The sequence below is a fragment of the Ictalurus punctatus genome, chromosome 26 (assembly GCF_001660625.3).
Source record: "Ictalurus punctatus breed USDA103 chromosome 26, Coco_2.0, whole genome shotgun sequence".
In the NCBI taxonomy this organism is placed as follows: domain Eukaryota; kingdom Metazoa; phylum Chordata; class Actinopteri; order Siluriformes; family Ictaluridae; genus Ictalurus; species Ictalurus punctatus.
In genome coordinates, this window is record NC_030441.2 from 8231555 (window position 1) to 8251147 (window position 19593).

The window sequence follows — 19593 nt, forward strand, 5'->3', positions numbered from 1 at the left end:
ACACACACACACACACACACACACACACACACACACACACACACACACACACACAGTATATAGTTCATGTTGTTTAAGTATATTCTACATTCACTTCTATTCCTATTCAGAAGGACACTACAGAAGAATATCTTAGTTTTATGAGAAATGCAATCGGCTGCCAAAATTTAAACGCAATGTCTATCCCTAGTGTTTCACCTTAAAGTCAGAGTTACTGTGGGACGTCTACCTTGTCAACATTTAATCAACATTTTGACAGGGAATGTTGTATATTCCAGTACATTAGTTTACTTCACTGCAAACTGTATTGTTTTTAGAATAGTTGTTGAAAATAGAATCAGTTATACTAGCTTTCAACAAATGATTATTGGCAAATTGCCTTATTTGCACAAGGCCATTATAATTATAAAGCAAAATGACAAATAATAATCCTTGTTTGCTGTATACATTTGCCTTGTAGTGCGTGTAGACCCGGTCATTATGTGACATGTGGTTCCATCTGCTGGTGAAAAACTTTAGACTGAAGGCGCAGCTTACATGTAAACCTGTATGTGTGTATACGTTTAAGTATTACGTGTATGCATACCACAATGTGTCCGTAACATCTAAAGGCCATGTGTTGTCTTTATTCCCTACCTGTTAAAGTACTTTCAAACAAAAATAGGTCTCATCTCATCTTAAAACACATTAAAAAATATACACATCCATCTAATATACAGTATACGCATAATATATATATCTTCACTGCGTGTCCATGTCCCCTAATTATTGTTCTCATTTTGTATTTGTGTGTGTCACAATAAAAGGCACAAAGATGTCTAAGCAGCACGACACACGACGAGTCATATGACATCACAACGTGGCAGACAACACAAGCGAGGACTGGTACGATACAAAGATGACAGACAGAATCATGAACGAAAGACAAAAATGAAGATCGGCAAAACACACAGCTTTGTGATGATCTCCAGTGTTAAAAGCACTATATAAATAAAAGTGAAATCCAATTGAAATTGTTTGTACGTTACATGATCAATGTGAAGCGACAGAATTGGCAGTTAGACAAACAAACAAACAAACAAACAGATAAAACGGTAAAGATTGCTTGCATTGATCACACAGTGCTTTGTTTAACGTAATAGTATACATAAAATATTTGTGCTTGATGAGCCCAAATATAAGCCTACTAATTTAATACAAAAATAAACATTTAAAAAAAAGAGAAAACAAATCAGTACTAGGTTTCTAAGCACATCGGTCAAGCTGGTTTAGAGGATTCGCTGCATAGTTTGGATCTCATATAGAAATTGCAGATGTGTAGTGTGTGTGTGTGCGTGTGTATATATATATATATATATATATATATAATGTGTGTGTGTGTGTGTATAAATAAAATGCTGCGTGTACTATGATCATAAGTATAAACAGGTGAACATAAATAAGTGCTTCTCTTTGTCAGGAATGTATTTGACGTTAATGGGTTCATGTGAGGACTTTCATGAAGAGTTGTTCATCATGTTTGGATCTCGGTATACTCGATATTTGATCATAGCTTCTGGTTCGCACTAGAGATGGAACAGATCTGATATTTGGTATAGGGCCGATACCAGCAAAAATTTTTATTTTTTTTAAAACAGTGGACTGGATATCAGAGAAAACATATCGGATATCGTGCATTTATATCCTGTAACAAGTAATAAAGACCACAGCTGGATTTGGAAAACAAATTTGCAGCTGGAAATGCCGAGACTTGATCTTCAACTCGAGTTTATTATATTTACGCTTTATACTTTATTATATTGACTGAGAAATAGATCGTAAACAGTAGTAATTTTTAAAGAAAACAATGTCGGATGGGATATTGGGATTTAACTGATACTCAAGTTGTCAGTCTGGGTTACGGAAAAGAAAAAGTGGCATCTTTAGTCCTGACACTGAGATCTTATTATGTAGAATCACTTCCTGTCGTGTGCCTCTCTACTCTCCGAGTATGCTCCTCGGCTCTTTGGTGTGTCTCCAGTGTTTGAAAATTCTCATTTGGCACCCTGAGATACAACCGTGCTCCTTCCAAAGCCTAAGAAAATCCCTTGCACTTGTCCCCTTTACAGGAAATCTATTCAGATACTTCACTAGAAATAGATGATTGGAAACAGAAGATGTTACATACTGTACAACAATAAGAACAATCCCAATGATAACTAGGCCTCCCAACATGTACAATCAAAAAAAGTGGTGGTGAACAGAAAAGAAGGCTTGATTTAGCCAAAACTGAAACCACGTTCATGAGCGCTTTGCCTGGATGAATTATTTATTTTTTTTTGTTAGTTTACTGGAAATATGAGGATTGTCACAGTGAGCTGGCGGTACTTTAGTGTGAATTAAACATAAAAAGTACGCCAAACTTTTATGATCGTCTTCAGGGTAGAGAACAGCACCGCTGCCTCACAGCTGCAGGGTTTGATCCTGAATTCCTCCTAGGTGTGAACGTGTCTTAGCGGTGCCCTGATATAGACTCGTGTCCAATCCGGGGTGAATTCTCCCACCTTGCGCACAGGGTTGCTGGGATTGTCTCCGGAGCTACCGTGACCCTGAACACGATAAAGTGGTTATTGAAGATGAATGAACGAATTCTGTACACTATTCTGGTTTCTCCCAGTTAGGCTTGAGGTCAGAGTTTTTGACACCAGGGCTGCAACAAGCAAATGCAAATCAGGTACGTATCTGTGATTCTATGAAAGCCAGTTCCCTGCTATTTAGAACCAGCGCCAATCTGGAGGAAACTTGTCCAGAAGATTCCAGGGAAAGATGGCTATGTTGGCAATAGAATTTATTTAGTAAATATTCTGTTATATGTCCATTTTTTGGACAGTGTCGCCATGCCTGCACACACAGACGAATATTACTGATTTCACCCCCCCCCCCCCACCATGTTCAGTCAGATATATCCAATATATATATATATCCACCTTATAACTTTATCCACCGTAATATCCTGAGCGAGCAGTGTACTGTACGTGTTGCGTCTTTAGTCAGCCGCCTTGTTTCTCGAGTCTTTTAAAAGCAAACCAACAGAAAAAAAAAAAATCTTACATGTACCCAGTAACATATCTATTTATATTTGTAATAAGTGCACCAACTGAGAACAGTGCAGTGTACAGCACAATATGGTGCAAAGAAGAAAAAAAACAAAAAAACAACACCACACAAGCAGTGTTCAGTAGTGTATTACAATCTAACCAAAAATAGAAGACTGCACAGTTTAATATGCCTTCTTTGTTTCTTAAGCCAATGACACACTGACTATAAAAATCTACATGGATGAATGTTCATACTGGGCTTACTCGTAGTTGTCGGTTAATTGTTGCAGCCCTAATCGCAAGAACAGTCCAATAACTGGTTGGCCAATGATGGTCGGTCTCAAGCTCACAGCTGAATTTCCCCAAGTTTGTGAGAATGTTTCAGAAACATCCTACAAGACCGACAGAGGCACTCGCTGTGATGAAAGGATGACCTGTCCTCTTAGGCTTTTTGCATTAGCCACTTAGCACACATTAACTGTGTTTGGGCAGACGAGACGGATCCACAAAAACCCCCAGTGATAGTCCTTGAGTTACTGATGAAGCATATTAATCTTGTGTGTGTGCATATCGTTCGCTCGGTGTTTGGTGTGTGTACCTAATCCTATGTACTTGACAGTTCAGGAGCTGTACAGAAAGTGTGAACATCTATTTGCACTTTGCGTGTGTGCTGAAGTCCTTGACGTACGTGAGGTGGTCTGGAAAAAGCCACTGGAATTTGCTCAAGCTGAATTATGGAAAGGAGTGCAAAAAAGGATGAAAAATGGGGGTTTGCGTGAAATCGAGCACATTTTGACATATCTACTTTAAGAAAATAGAAATATGTTTTTGCGAAAACGAAGTGGAAACGTTTTATTCAAGTTACTTTCTAACCATGCTTTGGGGTTGCAAAGATCACAGTGGGCAAAGAGCTGGTTTAACTAATGCCCCAGTAAATGCAGTCAATCTGAAGTGAGTTTTTCCTCATGCTTTGGCCAAGTTTTTAAATAGATATTTACCAAAGCTAAACAGATAGAAGGATAATTACTTAAGTTTGTAATCAGATATTGAGTGCCAAAATACATTACATCCTGATGAAAACAGAGCAGAGCACTTATACACTGTTCGATGACGGCGAACAACGTTTTACAATGATGCAATGGCCTAAGAAAAAGACATTAACAAGTGGAACTCGGTGCCAATGGCGTCGATTGGGATGCCTCCGCCGCCAACAAGTCTAGTCCTTCTGGTTGATAATTTGCATGCATGAAACGCCCTTAAAATGTACTTCAAACAGGAAAGAAGCTATTGAAGAAAAACTAGGGGGCAGTGCTGGCTTAGAATTTCACTATGTGACTAATAAAGTCTCATTATCATTATTTCAGACCTTGGCCCTTGCTGTGACCTTGAGATCTGTAGGTTACAATGATAATTCCATATAGCTCCAAACATTCAAGCACTTGTTCTTGAGATATCGCGCTAACAAGAATCTTGGATGGACAACTGAAAACAGAATGTCTCTGCCACCTAGTGGCAAAAACCTACTGTACAGCTGAAGGCTGTAGGAAGGCAGCCAATGCAGGGTTAGAAAGTAGCCTAAATGAAAGTAAAAATTTGTTTACCTTGGTCAAATATATATTTATGTTTTCTTAAATTAGAGATATTAATGTTATAAATGGCAGAACAACTCGATTTTGGTCTAAACCCCCCACAGCGACATTTGATGGGTTTTCATGGACCGCCATACACGTATTTACTTTACACAATGCCTAGTCTGTCGGTTGGGATAATAAAGACACAACATACTCAATCTGCTCCTCCACTCCTGGGCAAAACCCAACATCATTGGCTTGAACCTCCACCCGTTTCTCCAAGTATGCTGCTAATTGTCTGAGCTTCTTTTTGTCCTCCTCTGACTTAACATTTAGCTCAAAATAGGGGGAGCCTTTGTGTGAATGTGACATGCAGGGCACCAGCTGCACCATCTCATTGGTGGTTACTCTATGCACACAGGTGTAGAATTCCTGAGCGGTGGGCAGAGCACTGGTACTTGTAACGGTGGGCTTTACGATCATGTTGTACTCGGTACCTACGAATGAGACCAGCTCCGGCTGCATGTTGCTTTTCGCCGGCCAAGCCCACAAAGGGTTCTCAGGGGTCATGGTCGCCCCCGTAGACTTGTTGCTACAGTAGGAGGGGTTCGGGCAGAAAGAATTAGGGCTATCTGGGGTGTGAAGCAGCTGTTGGTCTTCAGTGCAGTCAGGGCTCTGTATGCCTTGTGGCTCCTGATCCTCCTGGATGCTAGACATAGAGCTCATCTCAGATAATGAGACACCTTCATCCAAGCTGACCTGGTACACCGACTCCCCGCAGTAGTGTGGTGCCTTGTAGCCTTGCAGGGAGGAAAAGTGACGATTTATTTCATCCATCTTGCCTTTCTAAAGGAAAACAAAGAGAGAGAGAAATATACAGTATGGGGACAAATAATAATAATAATAATAATAATAATAATAATAATAATAATAATAAGCTAGATAGATAGATGAAGAGAGAGATAGATAGCGAGAGATAGATAGTGATAGATAGAGAGAGATAGATAGATAAAGAGAGACAGGGAGAGATGGAGAGAGATAGATAGATAGAGAGAGATAGAGTGAGAGATAGATAGAGATAGATAGATAGAGAGTGAGAGAGAACTCTCTTCTCAGTAGTTTTAATTTATTTCATTGTGTGGAACATCAGTCTTTTCTGTCTCCTCTGTGGAAGACCTATGCCCTAGCAAGCAGCTGTGTGGGCAAACTGGCAGTTGGAAAACAAGAGATGAAAACAAGCTCTTTTTAACCCCTCGGGCTGTTATTCAGTCAGTTGAAGATTGGAAAAATGTAACCTGGGCTAATGACTCTCTATTGCGGCTGTGACATGCAGATGATGGGACTGGAATTTGGTATCAACAGCTTGAAACCATGGACCCAACCTACCTTGCGTCAACAGTTCAGTCTGGTAGTGGTGGTGGTGGTGTGGTGTGGTGTGGTGTGGTGTGGTGGGGTGGGGAATGCTTCCTAGAACTATTTGCAAGTGCGCAGCAATGAATCGAGAGTGCAGAGTGTCTTTTTTTCGGCTACACTTGACTCCCAGTGAATCGAGTTGAATTTTTAGACTTTGGGGGGCAAAAATAGAATGCCCTTTCCCACTGCTATGATTGGTCAATTTCAACCAATCCCCCTTTTTTTTTTTTTAGAAACAGACTTTAATCTCATTTGATACAGATTGTCCATTGAGTGGATATATCCACTACCGGTCAAAAGTTTAGAGACACTCGACTGAAATGTTTCTCATGATCTTAAAAAGCTTTTGATCTGAAGGTGTACGATTAAATGTTTGAAATCGGCATTGTTCACAAAGATATAATCGTGCCGACGTATTAATTTCTTTCATTAGATACCGAGTAACATTTTATTTACAAAAAATATATTTTATTAAACGCATGACTTGGAGCGAAATATTCCGAAAAGCAGTCGATAAGTGTTCTGGAAATTCTAGGCAAAAAGGGGTCTACTTTGAAGATGCTAAAGTGTCGAGCTACACATGATGCGCCTGAGATACCCTTCTGCTCTCCGGACCTGCCTGATCCATCCTGTTGCCCTACTTCTGGTTGGAGTTCTCATCAATTAGAAGTCACATGCTGCTGAGGATGGCCCCACATGGTGCAGCCTAAAGACCATCGAGATTACTGATGATGGTGCCACTTAACCATAAGATGGCTTTGGACCTCAACTCATATGAACAGTTCTGCTACAATTGCTATTAAAGCTTTAGCACGGCAATTACCACAAACAGTTCTGCTACCATTGGTGTATGAAAGTGTGTGAATGGGTGATTAAGAATCACTCTAAAGCATGTTGTAGAAGTGCTAAGGTTAAAAAAAAAAAAAAAAAAAAGCAGTATATAAGTGCAGACCATTTACCCACAGTTTTGCTCTCAAGTCTCCATCAGTGAACAGTGGAGAAGTCCAACAAAACAGACTTCATGTAAAAACTGTAATGAATTTCCTGGTCACACATCTGCACTATTTGAGCATGTAGTATTAGCATGTTTACAGAAGGGAGTTATTTATAATCGCACTCGGTGTCACCCGGATGAGGACGGATTTCCCTTTTGAGTCTGGTTCCTCTCAAGGTTTCTTCCTCTCATCGTCTCAGGGAGTTTTTCCCCTCACCACCGTCGCCTCTGGCTCGCTCATTAGGGACAAATTCATATACTTAAAAATCTATATCCTAAATTGATATATTTCTGTAAAGCTGCTTTGGGACAACGTCCATTGTTAAAAGCGCTGTACAAATAAAAACTGAATTGAATATATAAAAATTATTTTGATCTATTTTTTTTATCACAACATAATTCCCATAGCTCCATTTGTGTTATTCCAGAGTTTTGATGACTTTATTATTATTCTAAAATGTGGAAAAAATAAAATAAAGAATGAGTGTGTCTAAACTTTTGACTGGTAGTGTATAGTGTGTGTGTGTGTACTATAATGCTAATAACACTTCCTATATGTGATTGTGGCGAGGATTGTGTGGTCTTGCTGGAGGAAAATACCTTCAGAAACATGGGATCGATTCCTCTGATGCAGGGTTTGGGGACAGGTGGCAGGAGAAAAGCTTTTATCCTACAGAGATGACAGAATCAAAGAGCACCTTCAGAAGAACCCACACTTATTTGGCATTTAGATCTTTTAGGTATTGTTGGGTCTTTATCTTCATAGCAAGCTCTATAATTGAACTTGCTGCACAATCAAGCAAATGTCAAAGACGTATGCACAGAGCGGCTGTGTTTCGAGGTAGGTTTAAACACTCTAGATTAACAAGTGTGAGCGCATGAGTCTTGATCCATTACTATTAAATGTATTCAATCTTTTTATTAATTGGTGGGTGCTCGCAGAAAATTTCCCTCTGTTAATGATCTGCGTCATCTGTATGAGATTCAAGAGGGATTATCGGATGGGGTGTCTCACGTGTGTATAAGCATTGCCGAAGAAATGATCACAACACTCGTACTTCGATCGGCTGTGTTGAAATTATGCCTGGTCGGAATTCATTTCAAATGTATAGCTGTTGTGGTAATGGGAGACCTTTAACCCTTGAATATAATTGCACACTATAGCTTTGTATTTTAGTTCTCTTTTCCCCCCCATTAGTCTAAGTGCTGAGAGACAGATGTGTGCTCCTTACCTCTTGCTTTGTGGAATGACCCCAAGTCCAATTATGAGCATTATGACTACAGTGATAGCCATTAGTATAAGAACATACAACATGTGATCTGAAAGAGAGAGAGAGAGAGAGGGGGGGGGGTTACCATGGATACTCTAACACATGACTGAAGCTTTTAATTCTAAAAGTTCTTTTATTGTTCAGTGCAAGTACGACTGAATCCTGAATAAACGTCACATTTAGCTAAATGTGTGTGTAAGCTTCAAGGCGGTAGCACATGACATGAGCTAAAATGCCCCTGCATGATAATTCATACATTTTATAGGATACTGGTCACAAATACACAAGCAACCAGTTAGAGAGGGCGTCTTCACACCCCTGAGAAAATTGCAGGTTTTTGTGATGTAAAAAAAGAACAACAAAACCCACCCCCCCAAGATAAATCATGTCGGAGCTTTTCCCACCTTTGATGTCATATAACAACCAAGACAATTCAAGAGAAATACAAATAAAAACATTTTAGGATTAAAAGAAAAAAAAAAGAAGAAAAAAGTAAAAACTTGCATTAGCCTGGTTGCGTAAGTGTACATACCTCTTTATAATGGGGCATGTGACTGCGCTCAGAATTAACCGATTACATTCAAACGCGAGTTCAGAAGTAATGATCACCCACTTGTCATCAACGACGTGAATCTGATTAACCCCAAATAAAGATCAGCAGTTTCTGCAGGATTTGTTTTGACACGTGAATCATGGTGGTGGTAGCATCATGCTTTGGGGCTGCTTCTCTTCAACAGGAACTAGGGCTCTAGTCAAGATACGGGGAATCGTGGATAGCTCCATATACCATTATATGTTTTTGAAGAGGGCTGCACACAGGAGATCCCCTCACACTAATAGATCTGAAGCATTTTTGCAAAGAAGAATGAAATAAAATGGCCAAAAAGGCTGGCTGCAATATTAAAAGCAAAAAGGTGCGTAACAAAGCATCAGTCAATTTTATCTACTTCATTTAAATTTTAATGGGGGGGTGTGAAGACTTTTTATATCCACTGTACTACATTAATATATTTATTACTATGCCTAATCAACGCTATAATCGTGTGTTCTTGACCAGAGGTTAAAACCCTAAACGCTTGAAAGAGAAAGAAGCAGCACCAGAATAAATATAGCTAACAATCGCCATGGCAACACACAAGCCTTCACAGCAGCAAAAATCACATGTACATGCACAAGCAGGAGTGACATCATGACACGACACAGATGATGAGTGGGAGAAACCTGAGGGCTCGGGAACGCTCGCAACAACAAGCTCTCCAAACAACGTTATAAAGCAAGTCATCGCGGCTACATAAATACAAGCTGTCACTTATTCGATGCCAGGAGTTTATCCTGAGAGGTTTGTGCTGGATTTATGTTTGAATTGAATGGCACATGAGAAACGTGCTGGGATTTAATTGCTATTGTGTTCACATATAAAAATAAATAAAAAAAAAACAGTAAAAAAAACAAAACAAAACAAATATAAGAAGTTCATACAAAGCTTATGTGACTTTTAAAAACGGCAGCTTTTATTAAAAATAAACTCTGTGTGTGTGTGTATGTGTGGGTGTGTATATATATATATACCAGGCAGGTGTCCAGAAGGAATGACGATGGTAATTGGGGAGCTCCACTTGCTCCACAGGTGGTTGTTTTTTGAGCGGCAGCGCACTTGGACCTCATACCTCCCCACTGGCAAACCTAGAAGCTCCAGATGAGGTTCACGCAGCCGCTCCTTGACCTATAGGGGGAGACACACACGCACACGTCAAGGTTAAAATCACTGCAATTTCATGCCATTTTTAATTAATAAAAAGATGCCACTCCCATCCAGGATAGAAACGTTTCATCATAAGATACAGCGGATCAATCAGAATAACTTTTCATTAGTTTGTTCTTGTAAGGGGATGAGTATGCACAAATAAATTCCCCCACCACATAACAGAGCCTCTGGTTTTCTTTTAATCAGTCATCTTTTCCCCCACATGTATCTCAGTACCTTCCAGTTATTGGGCTCAGTTGCAAGTGTGTAACGGAGCTCGTAGATGAGTGTAATCCAACCGATTTGGACATGTTGGGCGATGGGGTACTGCCAGGACACCAGTACGGTTTGACCCGCTTCATACTTGGTCATGTTCATTAAAGTGTACGTGAGGTTAAAAGGTGGATCAATCTTGACTGTAAAGAGAGAGAAAGAAATCATGTGTTCACGATTCAAAAATCAATAAAATAAAAATCTGTCCTTAAAATAAAAGTCCTTCAGGCCTTACCAATTTCAGCCACGTCCAAACAGTGCTCCTTAGAGGTGAAGGAACCGCTGCTGGTGTGTGCTGTAACGTTCATACAGTACACCTCCCAAATCACTGTGTGCTCCGTGTCAAAGTAACAGCTGTTCGGCCCGCCACTCACATAGTCCGGACACTCTGTGGGAGGCCCGTTACTGAAACGCAAGATAGTATTCCGTATCAGCAGGTCATTGTTAGTATTTTGTTTAAAGATCTCCCTCCCCCATGTAGTACTGCGCTTAAGACGCTAAATAAGATAGTTACACATCTCCCTGAAGACAAAATACTAACAATTTACACCGATCATCCTGTTCAAAAGTTTACACCCCCCTGGCTCTTGCCTTCTTGAGCATCAGTGAACGTTTGCACCTTTTGTAATAGTCGTGTACGAGTCCCTCAGTCGTCCTCAGTGTGAAAAGATGGATCTGAACATCATATAGTCGCTGTTGGAAAGGGGTCAAATATGCAGAATATGCTAGAAAAACAAAGAATGTGCAGGACCTGGAGGGTTTTTCTGAAGAACAGTGGGCAGTTTAACTGCGCAGGACAAACAAGGGACTCGTGAAGAACTCTCACAAAATATAAACACAGTCTCTGATCATTCAGGTAAACACACACAGTATTAAGAATCAAGGGTATGTAAACTTTTGAGCAGGGTAATTTTTATAAATTCAGCTAAAATATTGTCTTGTGGACTATATGTGAACATCCGCTAAGTGAAATAGTTTATTCAGGACAGAACTAAATAAATAACAACATGGGATTTTTATCATCCATCTTATTTTGTTAACAGTATTAAGATTTAGCAGATTCTACAAGGGGTATACAAACTTTTGGGCACAACTGTACATTTTCAAATCTAAGCTAACATTTTCAGTTTTTTTTTTTTTTTTTTTTGGTGTGTATATTATAGGTAGCTAAACTAGCTTGAAATATGAATGTGTGATGTCTTTATGTATGTCATGGGGTCCCACAAGGGTATACCCTTGGGCCCCTACTTTTCAGTTTGTACTTGAACAATCTTCCAGAAAATACCCAAATGTACGCAGATGACACGGTGATCTATGTACATGCCAAAACTAGAGAACAAGTGGCGTTCAAGTGATCTTTTGCAATGACTAAAATCTTACTCGGTGCTGTCTTACGGTACATGTCCAGAAAACTGCATGCATGTTCTTTACAGTCAAAAAAAAAAAAAAAGAAAAAAAAGGAAGAAGTCCAACCTGATATTTTAGTTCAATGGTGAAAAATTACAAATCGTGGCAGATTCTAAATATCTTGGAATCATTTTATCTGGTGCAGTTATATTTAACATCAGAATTTTTTTTTTTTTTTAAATCGATAAGGAATCAACTTTCAACAGATGTTTCAACAGTGTTTTTACATTCGATGATCCTTTCCCATTTTTCATACTGCATCACAAGCAGGAAAACCTTAGGGCTTTGCATAGTTTATATAAACATGCATTAAAAATATTTGACAAAAAAAAACAAAAACTAGATATCAACACTGTCATATAATTCAAAAGTACAATTCTTTTACTTTTGGTCATTTTTATCTTCTCGTCTAATGTACAACCTTGCACCACCACCCTTGAAAGCATTTGTGACATTGTGTTCAGAGAATATAAGACAAACAAGAGTCTCGAGAGGTGATTGTGAACTGCAATATAGAGCTACAGAGTTTGTTTTAATTTATTTATTCATTTTCATATGATTCATTTACCTGTGATTCATCTACATGTGATTCATATTCATGTGATTCATTCACATGTGATTCATTTTCATGTGATTCATTTTCATGTGATACATTGACCTTTTCTCTTCTCTCCTCCCTTCCCTTTACCAAATATTTCATTGAGAAGAAGAAAAAAAACAACAACAAAAAAAACAAAACAAAACAAAAACCTAATAAATATTTAAAAAATATAGAGCTACAGAGTTTGGCTGTTCAGCTTTCGCTATAAGAGCAACCGATACCTGGAACAAGCTACCAACTAACATTAAACAACACCCCCACTTTTGCACAATTTAAGTTACAAAATGAAAATAAACAAGACAAGCCAAATACGTGATCACTGAACACCTTGTTCAATCTAGTACTCTATTATACTACTGAGCACTTTTTAATTCAGTAGTCTTTCTTATACCATGTATTTGAGAAATGTAATGGTATATATATCACAGTACAACTCTCCTGCAATGTACTCTCAACTTTAGGCTCATGCTTCATGTTTTATCTTTCAGGTTTGTTATTTACTGATTAACTTGAATTACACACCGTGTCATTAAAGCATTAATGTGTTTTCTTTCCCCATTTATATACTTCCTGCCCAGGGACTACAGATTGATCTTTATAGCCAATTCTCGGGCAGTCATGGACTGTTCACTGCACAGCTGATGAAGCCAAAACATAAAATGACATAGAATTCTGGGGCGCTTTGAATGTGAGGCCTGTTAAGAGCAGTTTCAGTGAACATTTGGACAATTGATTTTTCAGCCTAATGATTCTCTGGCAGCGACAGCTCTTTGGACTTCGTATCGAGAGTTAAAAGCGACAGAATCCAAATTCAAATGCCACACTTGAAATCAACGCTAGACCTTTAATCTGCGTACTTGTAAGTGAAATAATTAGGGAATAACACACACCTGGCCATGGAACAGCTGAGCAGCCTACTAGCCTAGCGTGTCCTACTACTTTTGCTCCCTTAAAAAGGGGTCAACCGTGCTGTCCCATAAAAAGCGCTGTATTTCCTACACCGTTCACCTGATTTGGATGTACAGACCCTCGAATTAAAGTCTGCTCTTTGAGCGCTTATACATTATTAATTTACATTGTGGCGGACAGCTAAAATATCAACAATAAAACCGTCAAATATCCAACGATTTACGGACCCGGCTCTACATGTGGTCATGTGACTGCAAGATTAATGAGCAGACTGTACTGCTGCCATGACCAGTTTAAACATTTTACCCAGCCTTACCCAAGGGTGTAGATGAGCCTGTAGGTGATGTTGTCATCTCCCTGGAGACTGTTGTCAAGGGGATGCCACCAGCAAGTAAAGGTTTCCATGTTCGGAGAACGGCAGTAATATATGTATGGCCTTGGGTTATCTGCAGAAATGATGACACACGTGAGCCTGTAGACATGGGAACTGCTGAAAAGGTCAGATGCAAGCTATGATCTGAAGTGTGGAACAGAGTTTAAGCCGGTTTCATTTCATTCAGGACAGCCTAATCTAACCTGATTAAAATGATAAAAGGGTGTGCTATTACTAACATTTGATCATTTTTAGAAACTGCTGAATATAAATGACATTACTGACATCTGTAGACTCGTTCAGGATCTCATTGGTTATCCTCCTCATTATCCTAAAATATGAAAGCGCATCTGTAATCCAAGTAATCAAAGTAAGATTTCAGCATATGGCCAATCATTAGGTCGGTTTCTGAATGCACGAGTTGTCAAGCCAATATCCTTAATCTACTGTTTAAGACTTGCTAGTTAATCTTAGCATTAGTGTTAATCTGTTGGAACAATTCATCAAAACAGTTTTAACCTCATTTTGTAGCCCAGTGCTATCAAATATAAAAACTTCAAAGTAAACATGATCGAGTTTGGTGTATAGTAACCCATTATTACAAGAAACAAAATGTCTGTATACGCAACATTTAGGATCATGTGATATTGGGTCTACATCAATAATAATGATGGTGACTTACATATACATGGAAAACTCTATTTATACACACAGTGGCCTCCATTAATATTGGCACCCTCGGTAAATATGAGCACAGAAGGCTGTGAAAAATTGTATTTATTTGTTCAACATTATGATCTTTTGTTTGAAAAAATTCAGAAAAACATTCTGCTCCCATGGATATCAAACAATTGCAAACACAACACTGGTTTATCAACAACAACAAGAACAAAAACTTTGTTAAATATAGGTGTGCAACAATTATTGGCATCCTTTTAGTCAATACTTTGTGCTACCTCCCTTTACCAAGATAACAGCTCTGAGTCTTCTCCTATAATGCCTGATGAGGTTGGAGAATACATGTCTGTTGGTATGAGTCCATGATGCCATGTATGCCACAAAATGTCCAGGTCCTCTGGCTGAAAAACAGCCCCAAAACATTAGAGTCACCACCATATTTAACCGTGGGCATGAAGTACTTTTCTATATGGCTACCTCTCTGTGTGCACCAAACCACCTCTGGTGTTTATTACCAAAAAGCTCTATTTCGGTTTCATCTGACCGTAGAACCCGATCCCATTTGAAGTTCCAGTAGTGTCTGGCAAACTGAACATGCTTGACATGCTGAACATGTTTTTGGATGAGAGAAGAGGCTTTTTTTTCTTGAAATCCTTCCGAACAGCTTGTGGTGATGTAGGTGACTTCAGATTGTAGTTTTGGAGACTTTCTGACCCCAAGATGCAACTAACTTCTGCAATTCTCCAGCTGTGATCCTCTGAGATTTTTTGGCCACTCGAACCATCCTCTTCACTGTGCGTTGAGACGAAATAGACACACAATTCCAGGTTGATTCATACTTAATTATTGCCCTGATGGTGGAAATGGGCGTTTTCAATGCTTGTGCTATTTTCTTATAGCCACTTCCCATTTTGTGAAGCTCAACAACCTTTTGCTGCACATCACATAGGGCTGCACAATTAATCGAATATCGATCGCGACTGCCCACGATTAAATGAACATGATCGACTGCGATATTAACGTTTAAAGTTCGTCCTCCGGTAATATAAAACTCAGCTGCAGATCACATGAAGCGCTTCCTAAACTTACAGCCAATCACCATAGAGCGGCACAGGGATGACGTCATTTTGTAGTGCCAAAACCCGGAAACAGAGTTAGCATGTTAGCTCAATAATTAAGCTCCAGTGCTTTGCGCGAGGAGAAATCATGACACCATGACGCTAAATGGCACTACAGAGGTTGTCGGGAACATTAAATGTCATCACGCCGAACGGGAAAAAACTTTGCAGATAAACTCAGGGCTCTACAGTGCGACCATTACAGTTGCATTTGTGGCTGAAAAGTATTTTGTGCGACTGAATAAATATTTATTTGCACCGGTGCGAGTGACCTGTTTGAAGTTGTATAATACAATCGGGATAAAAACTACAGGAAGTCCAAAATGCATCTAGACCGCGCAACAGTTACTTTCACACTGCTTTTCATCTCCTCAGACACCCGAACAAGTGTGGAAATACTGCAGAGAAGCCATTATGATGACAAGTAACTCTGTACATAATCTGCTTCTCTCAACTTCCCGATCTCACAACCGCCATCTTTTATTGATCCCGCAAAATGACCTGAACTTGCACCTGCTCGTGTAGACACAGCGGCTTTGCGCGGAGTAAATTAATAATACTGCTAACGCCACAAGTTGGGTTTAATTCAAACTTCTTTATTAAAAAATTCCTCACCAACCATAATCATGGGGCGGCTGTGGCTCAGCTGGTAGAGCGGGTTGTACACTAATTGTAGGGTTGGCGGTTCAATTCCCGGCCCACATGACTCCACATGCCGAAGTGTCCTTGGGCAAGACACTGAAACCCAAGTTGCTCCCGATGGCAAGTACAGACCTATACAATTATTTGATCAAAAATGTTGAAAATTGCAACTATGAGCTATACTAATACTCTTCTTTTAAAAAATCCATTATTTTGTGTATATTTGAATTAAAAAATGGAATACTTACATACTTGCATGGCAGCTTTGTTTAAGTGTACCACGATACTGATGACTTGCAGCTGTATTAGTACTAGCCAATACCCTGATTGTTGTATGTTTAAGGTGGTATTAAAAATATCTTCAAATATTTAAAATAATAGCTATGCAACTTATTTATACATTCAGGATGTCTGTATGGCCGCCTTTGAGTGGTTTATGTGCTAGCCAAGCTCAAAATCAGTCTAGAGCTATTAGTTACAAAATCAGTCTAGAGCTATTACATGAACTCTAAGAAAGTCACAACATCTGCAACAAGTTAATTCAAGAACCTAATCCAATTGATTGCCCGTGTTGTATTCAGTCCAATTGCTATGAACCAACAGGCAGCAACAGCGCTATTGTTAACGAAAAACGACTGACTCCTTCAATTTTGTTTTAGTGTAATTCTGTATATATTTAGTAACTTCACGTTATTACTAACCTAAGCACAGTTAAAGGTTTGGCTTGGAAAATATGATGACATTAAACTGATTTAAGAGAACACACGCACACACTCACACAGATGTACACGAATAAGGGAAGAATTCTCCCTGGGCTGAAGGACTGCAGACACACATTCTTATAAGATTATGTCTAAAGACTGATGGCAGCTGCAGGAAATTGAATTAGAGTCACCGTGTGAGTGTGATTGTGAGCCATAAATATCCAGCTATGTTCTGAGCACTATGTTCAGTTCAGGTCAAAATGACCAATAAATATCAAGAAATGTAAAAATAAATAAATAAATAAATAAATAAAAGCTTCGTACACTACTTCTATGCAGATTCTAAAAGCATAAAAATAAATGTGTGTCATATAGTTTAGGCTCAAGTAATTTTGGACCGACAGTAAGAAGATTAAATAAAAAATTGATTTATAAAACAAACCATCTGTGGAACATTGTGTAAAGACAATAAGAAAAACTTTATACCTTAGGACTAAAATAATACACAATCAGTACGTTTACATGGACGACGATAATCTGATATTAACCCTATTAAGACGATACTCTGATTAAGAAACTAGCATATAAACAGTGATTATTGATGAACTTAATCCGACTAAAATCATACTAGTCGGATATAGTAGTCGAATATAGTATATAGTAGCTGCTATATAGTAGCTGAAATACATGTAGGTAAGTATGAGATTTCGGACGCAGCCCTTGGCTTCAGGCAGTCGTCTAATTGCACGTATAGCATGACTAATAATTAACTGCACTTGAAGCGTCCGTAAAATTCAAAAAGAAACACCCAAAACTGTATACGGTACCAAAACGAAGACGAACTGTATGCAGATACGTGAAATTGTAGCGGGAACGTCGCACGGTGTAGCGTGGGGACGTAATGACGTGATCTATTTTCTATAACGTGTAAAAACTGGAACATGACAGGAGTATTCTAAAAGCGACTCGTGTAAACACCTTAATCACAATATTGTCTTATTCAGAATAAGGCCAGTAATTAGATTACCGCTGTCCATGTAAACGTAGTCAGTCACACACAATTATAATAGTATTGAGTATTAAGACTGATGCCGGAACTGCAGAGAGTAATGTGAACTATCGACTGAGTAGCTCGTATTTGTAATAATTATGGTATTTTGAAAAAAATTATTATTAAATGGGAAAAGTATATTTCTCATAGTTTTCATTTTAAACAGCTTCTTTGATGTTGATATGGTCATCTGAGAATATGTTCCAGAAACAAATGGCAAAGTACTGTGCGGATTTCTGCTATTTGTGTTTATGGGGGACATTTTCAAACAAAATTTTATATATGACAAAGACAACCACAGTAAACACAAAATATCGTTTTTAATCTTAAAAACGTAACTTTTTAAAGTTTTTATCATTTCATTTATTGAAGGAAAAAAAAAAAAAAAAGTTATCCAACACCAACTGGCCTTAGTTACTAAATCGACCAATTAACCAAATGAAATTACGAATTAGGTTTACGTTGCCTTAGAAATACCCAGGCGTGATTACTGCCAGCCCTGTTGAATCTGAACATCACTTCAATAGAACCTTTCCAGCAATGTGAAGTAGGCTGAAAGGTCTCAACAATCAGTATACTATATCACGATCAACGCACATCATCATAATCATGAGTAACTTGTCGATAGTGACTGTGATGTGGAAATTTAACGTTGGTTCAATGACCACTGATTATATCTGTACTTACTGATCTGCAAGTCTCATTCTCTTATAAATATGAAGCAACTCCATGACATGTCGAACTCATTAACTTCGAAACGTATGCAATGTGTGGCATGAGCGCTATAAAAAGCTGTGCTCTGACGTTGGCCTGACTCACCTCCTGTATGGGCTGCAGAGTGTGAGGACTCTGGGGAAGCTCCAGCATGGCTCCACCAGTAAAGTAAAAGGAGCAAGAGCCGCAGCATCACTCCTCAAACAGCACTAAGTCCTGGGGGGAAAAGAAACAAAGAAAAAAAGCAATTACAGCTTAGCTTTGCTATGCTATGAAATGCATGCTCAATTGTATTCTGGTCAGGTGACCGTCCTGGCTATTGCAGAGCATTTCACTCACTTGCCTTAAAAAAATAAAAATAAAAAAATAAAAAAAGGCTTGGGTTGCTTTCAAAGTATACTTCAGGTTATTGTCCACGAGAACTCCAATAATCTTTGAAGATTTTTGGCTGAATCTGAGCAGATAATATAGCCATATACACCTCAGAATTCATCCTTGCGCTTTTGTCAGCAGTCCCATTGTCAAGAACTACAAGGGTAACAGTTCCATTAGCAGCCATCATAAGTTGAGGTGGTACGCTTCAGATCATGAGCAGTTCCTTCCCTTCTCCATGCTCATCATTCCGGTACAAGTTAAGCTTTTTATAAAGATGTTTTTTTTTTGGCAAACTGTAATCTAGTCTTTCGGGTTTTGACGCTTACTAGTGGTTAACATCTTGTGGTAAACCCTCTGTATTTACTCTGGTGAAGTCTGCCCTGGATTGTTGACTTTGGTACAGCTACGCCTACATCCTGGAGGGTTATCTTGATCTAGGCAACGGTCGTGAAGGGGTGTTTCTTCAACAGGGAAATCATTCATTTTAAGAATGTACCAAATATTTGATTTGTTATCTCTCTGATGGGTTTGTTTCGATTTTTTCAACCTAATGATGGTTTGCTTCACTGGCAGCGACAGTTCTATTGAGAGTTAACAGCAAGAGAGTCCAAATGCAAATGCCACACTTGAAAATCAACTCTAAACCTTTGATCTGCTTACTATTAAGAGAAATAATGA

The 19593-nt window shown here is 38.8% G+C and overlaps 1 protein-coding gene across 2 annotated transcripts in view; it reads right to left on the reverse strand.

Annotated features, from left to right (window-relative positions):
• Positions 1 to 607: 607 nt before the first annotated feature.
• Positions 608 to 19593, reverse strand: part of LOC108258596 (prolactin receptor) — a 37327-nt gene continuing 18341 nt past the window's right edge. For both annotated transcript variants that reach the window (XM_047151171.2, XM_047151172.2), the window contains exons 2-10: positions 18646 to 18756; positions 13577 to 13706; positions 10579 to 10748; positions 10308 to 10486; positions 9896 to 10049; positions 8288 to 8375; positions 7656 to 7725; positions 4863 to 5494; positions 608 to 2588 (exon numbers count right to left, since the gene is read on the reverse strand). In XM_047151171.2, the coding sequence (XP_047007127.1) occupies positions 2492 to 2588; positions 4863 to 5494; positions 7656 to 7725; positions 8288 to 8375; positions 9896 to 10049; positions 10308 to 10486; positions 10579 to 10748; positions 13577 to 13706; positions 18646 to 18733 (1608 nt within the window). In that variant the 5' untranslated portion in view covers positions 18734 to 18756 and the 3' untranslated portion in view covers positions 608 to 2491. The remainder of the gene's footprint in view (positions 2589 to 4862; positions 5495 to 7655; positions 7726 to 8287; positions 8376 to 9895; positions 10050 to 10307; positions 10487 to 10578; positions 10749 to 13576; positions 13707 to 18645; positions 18757 to 19593) is intronic.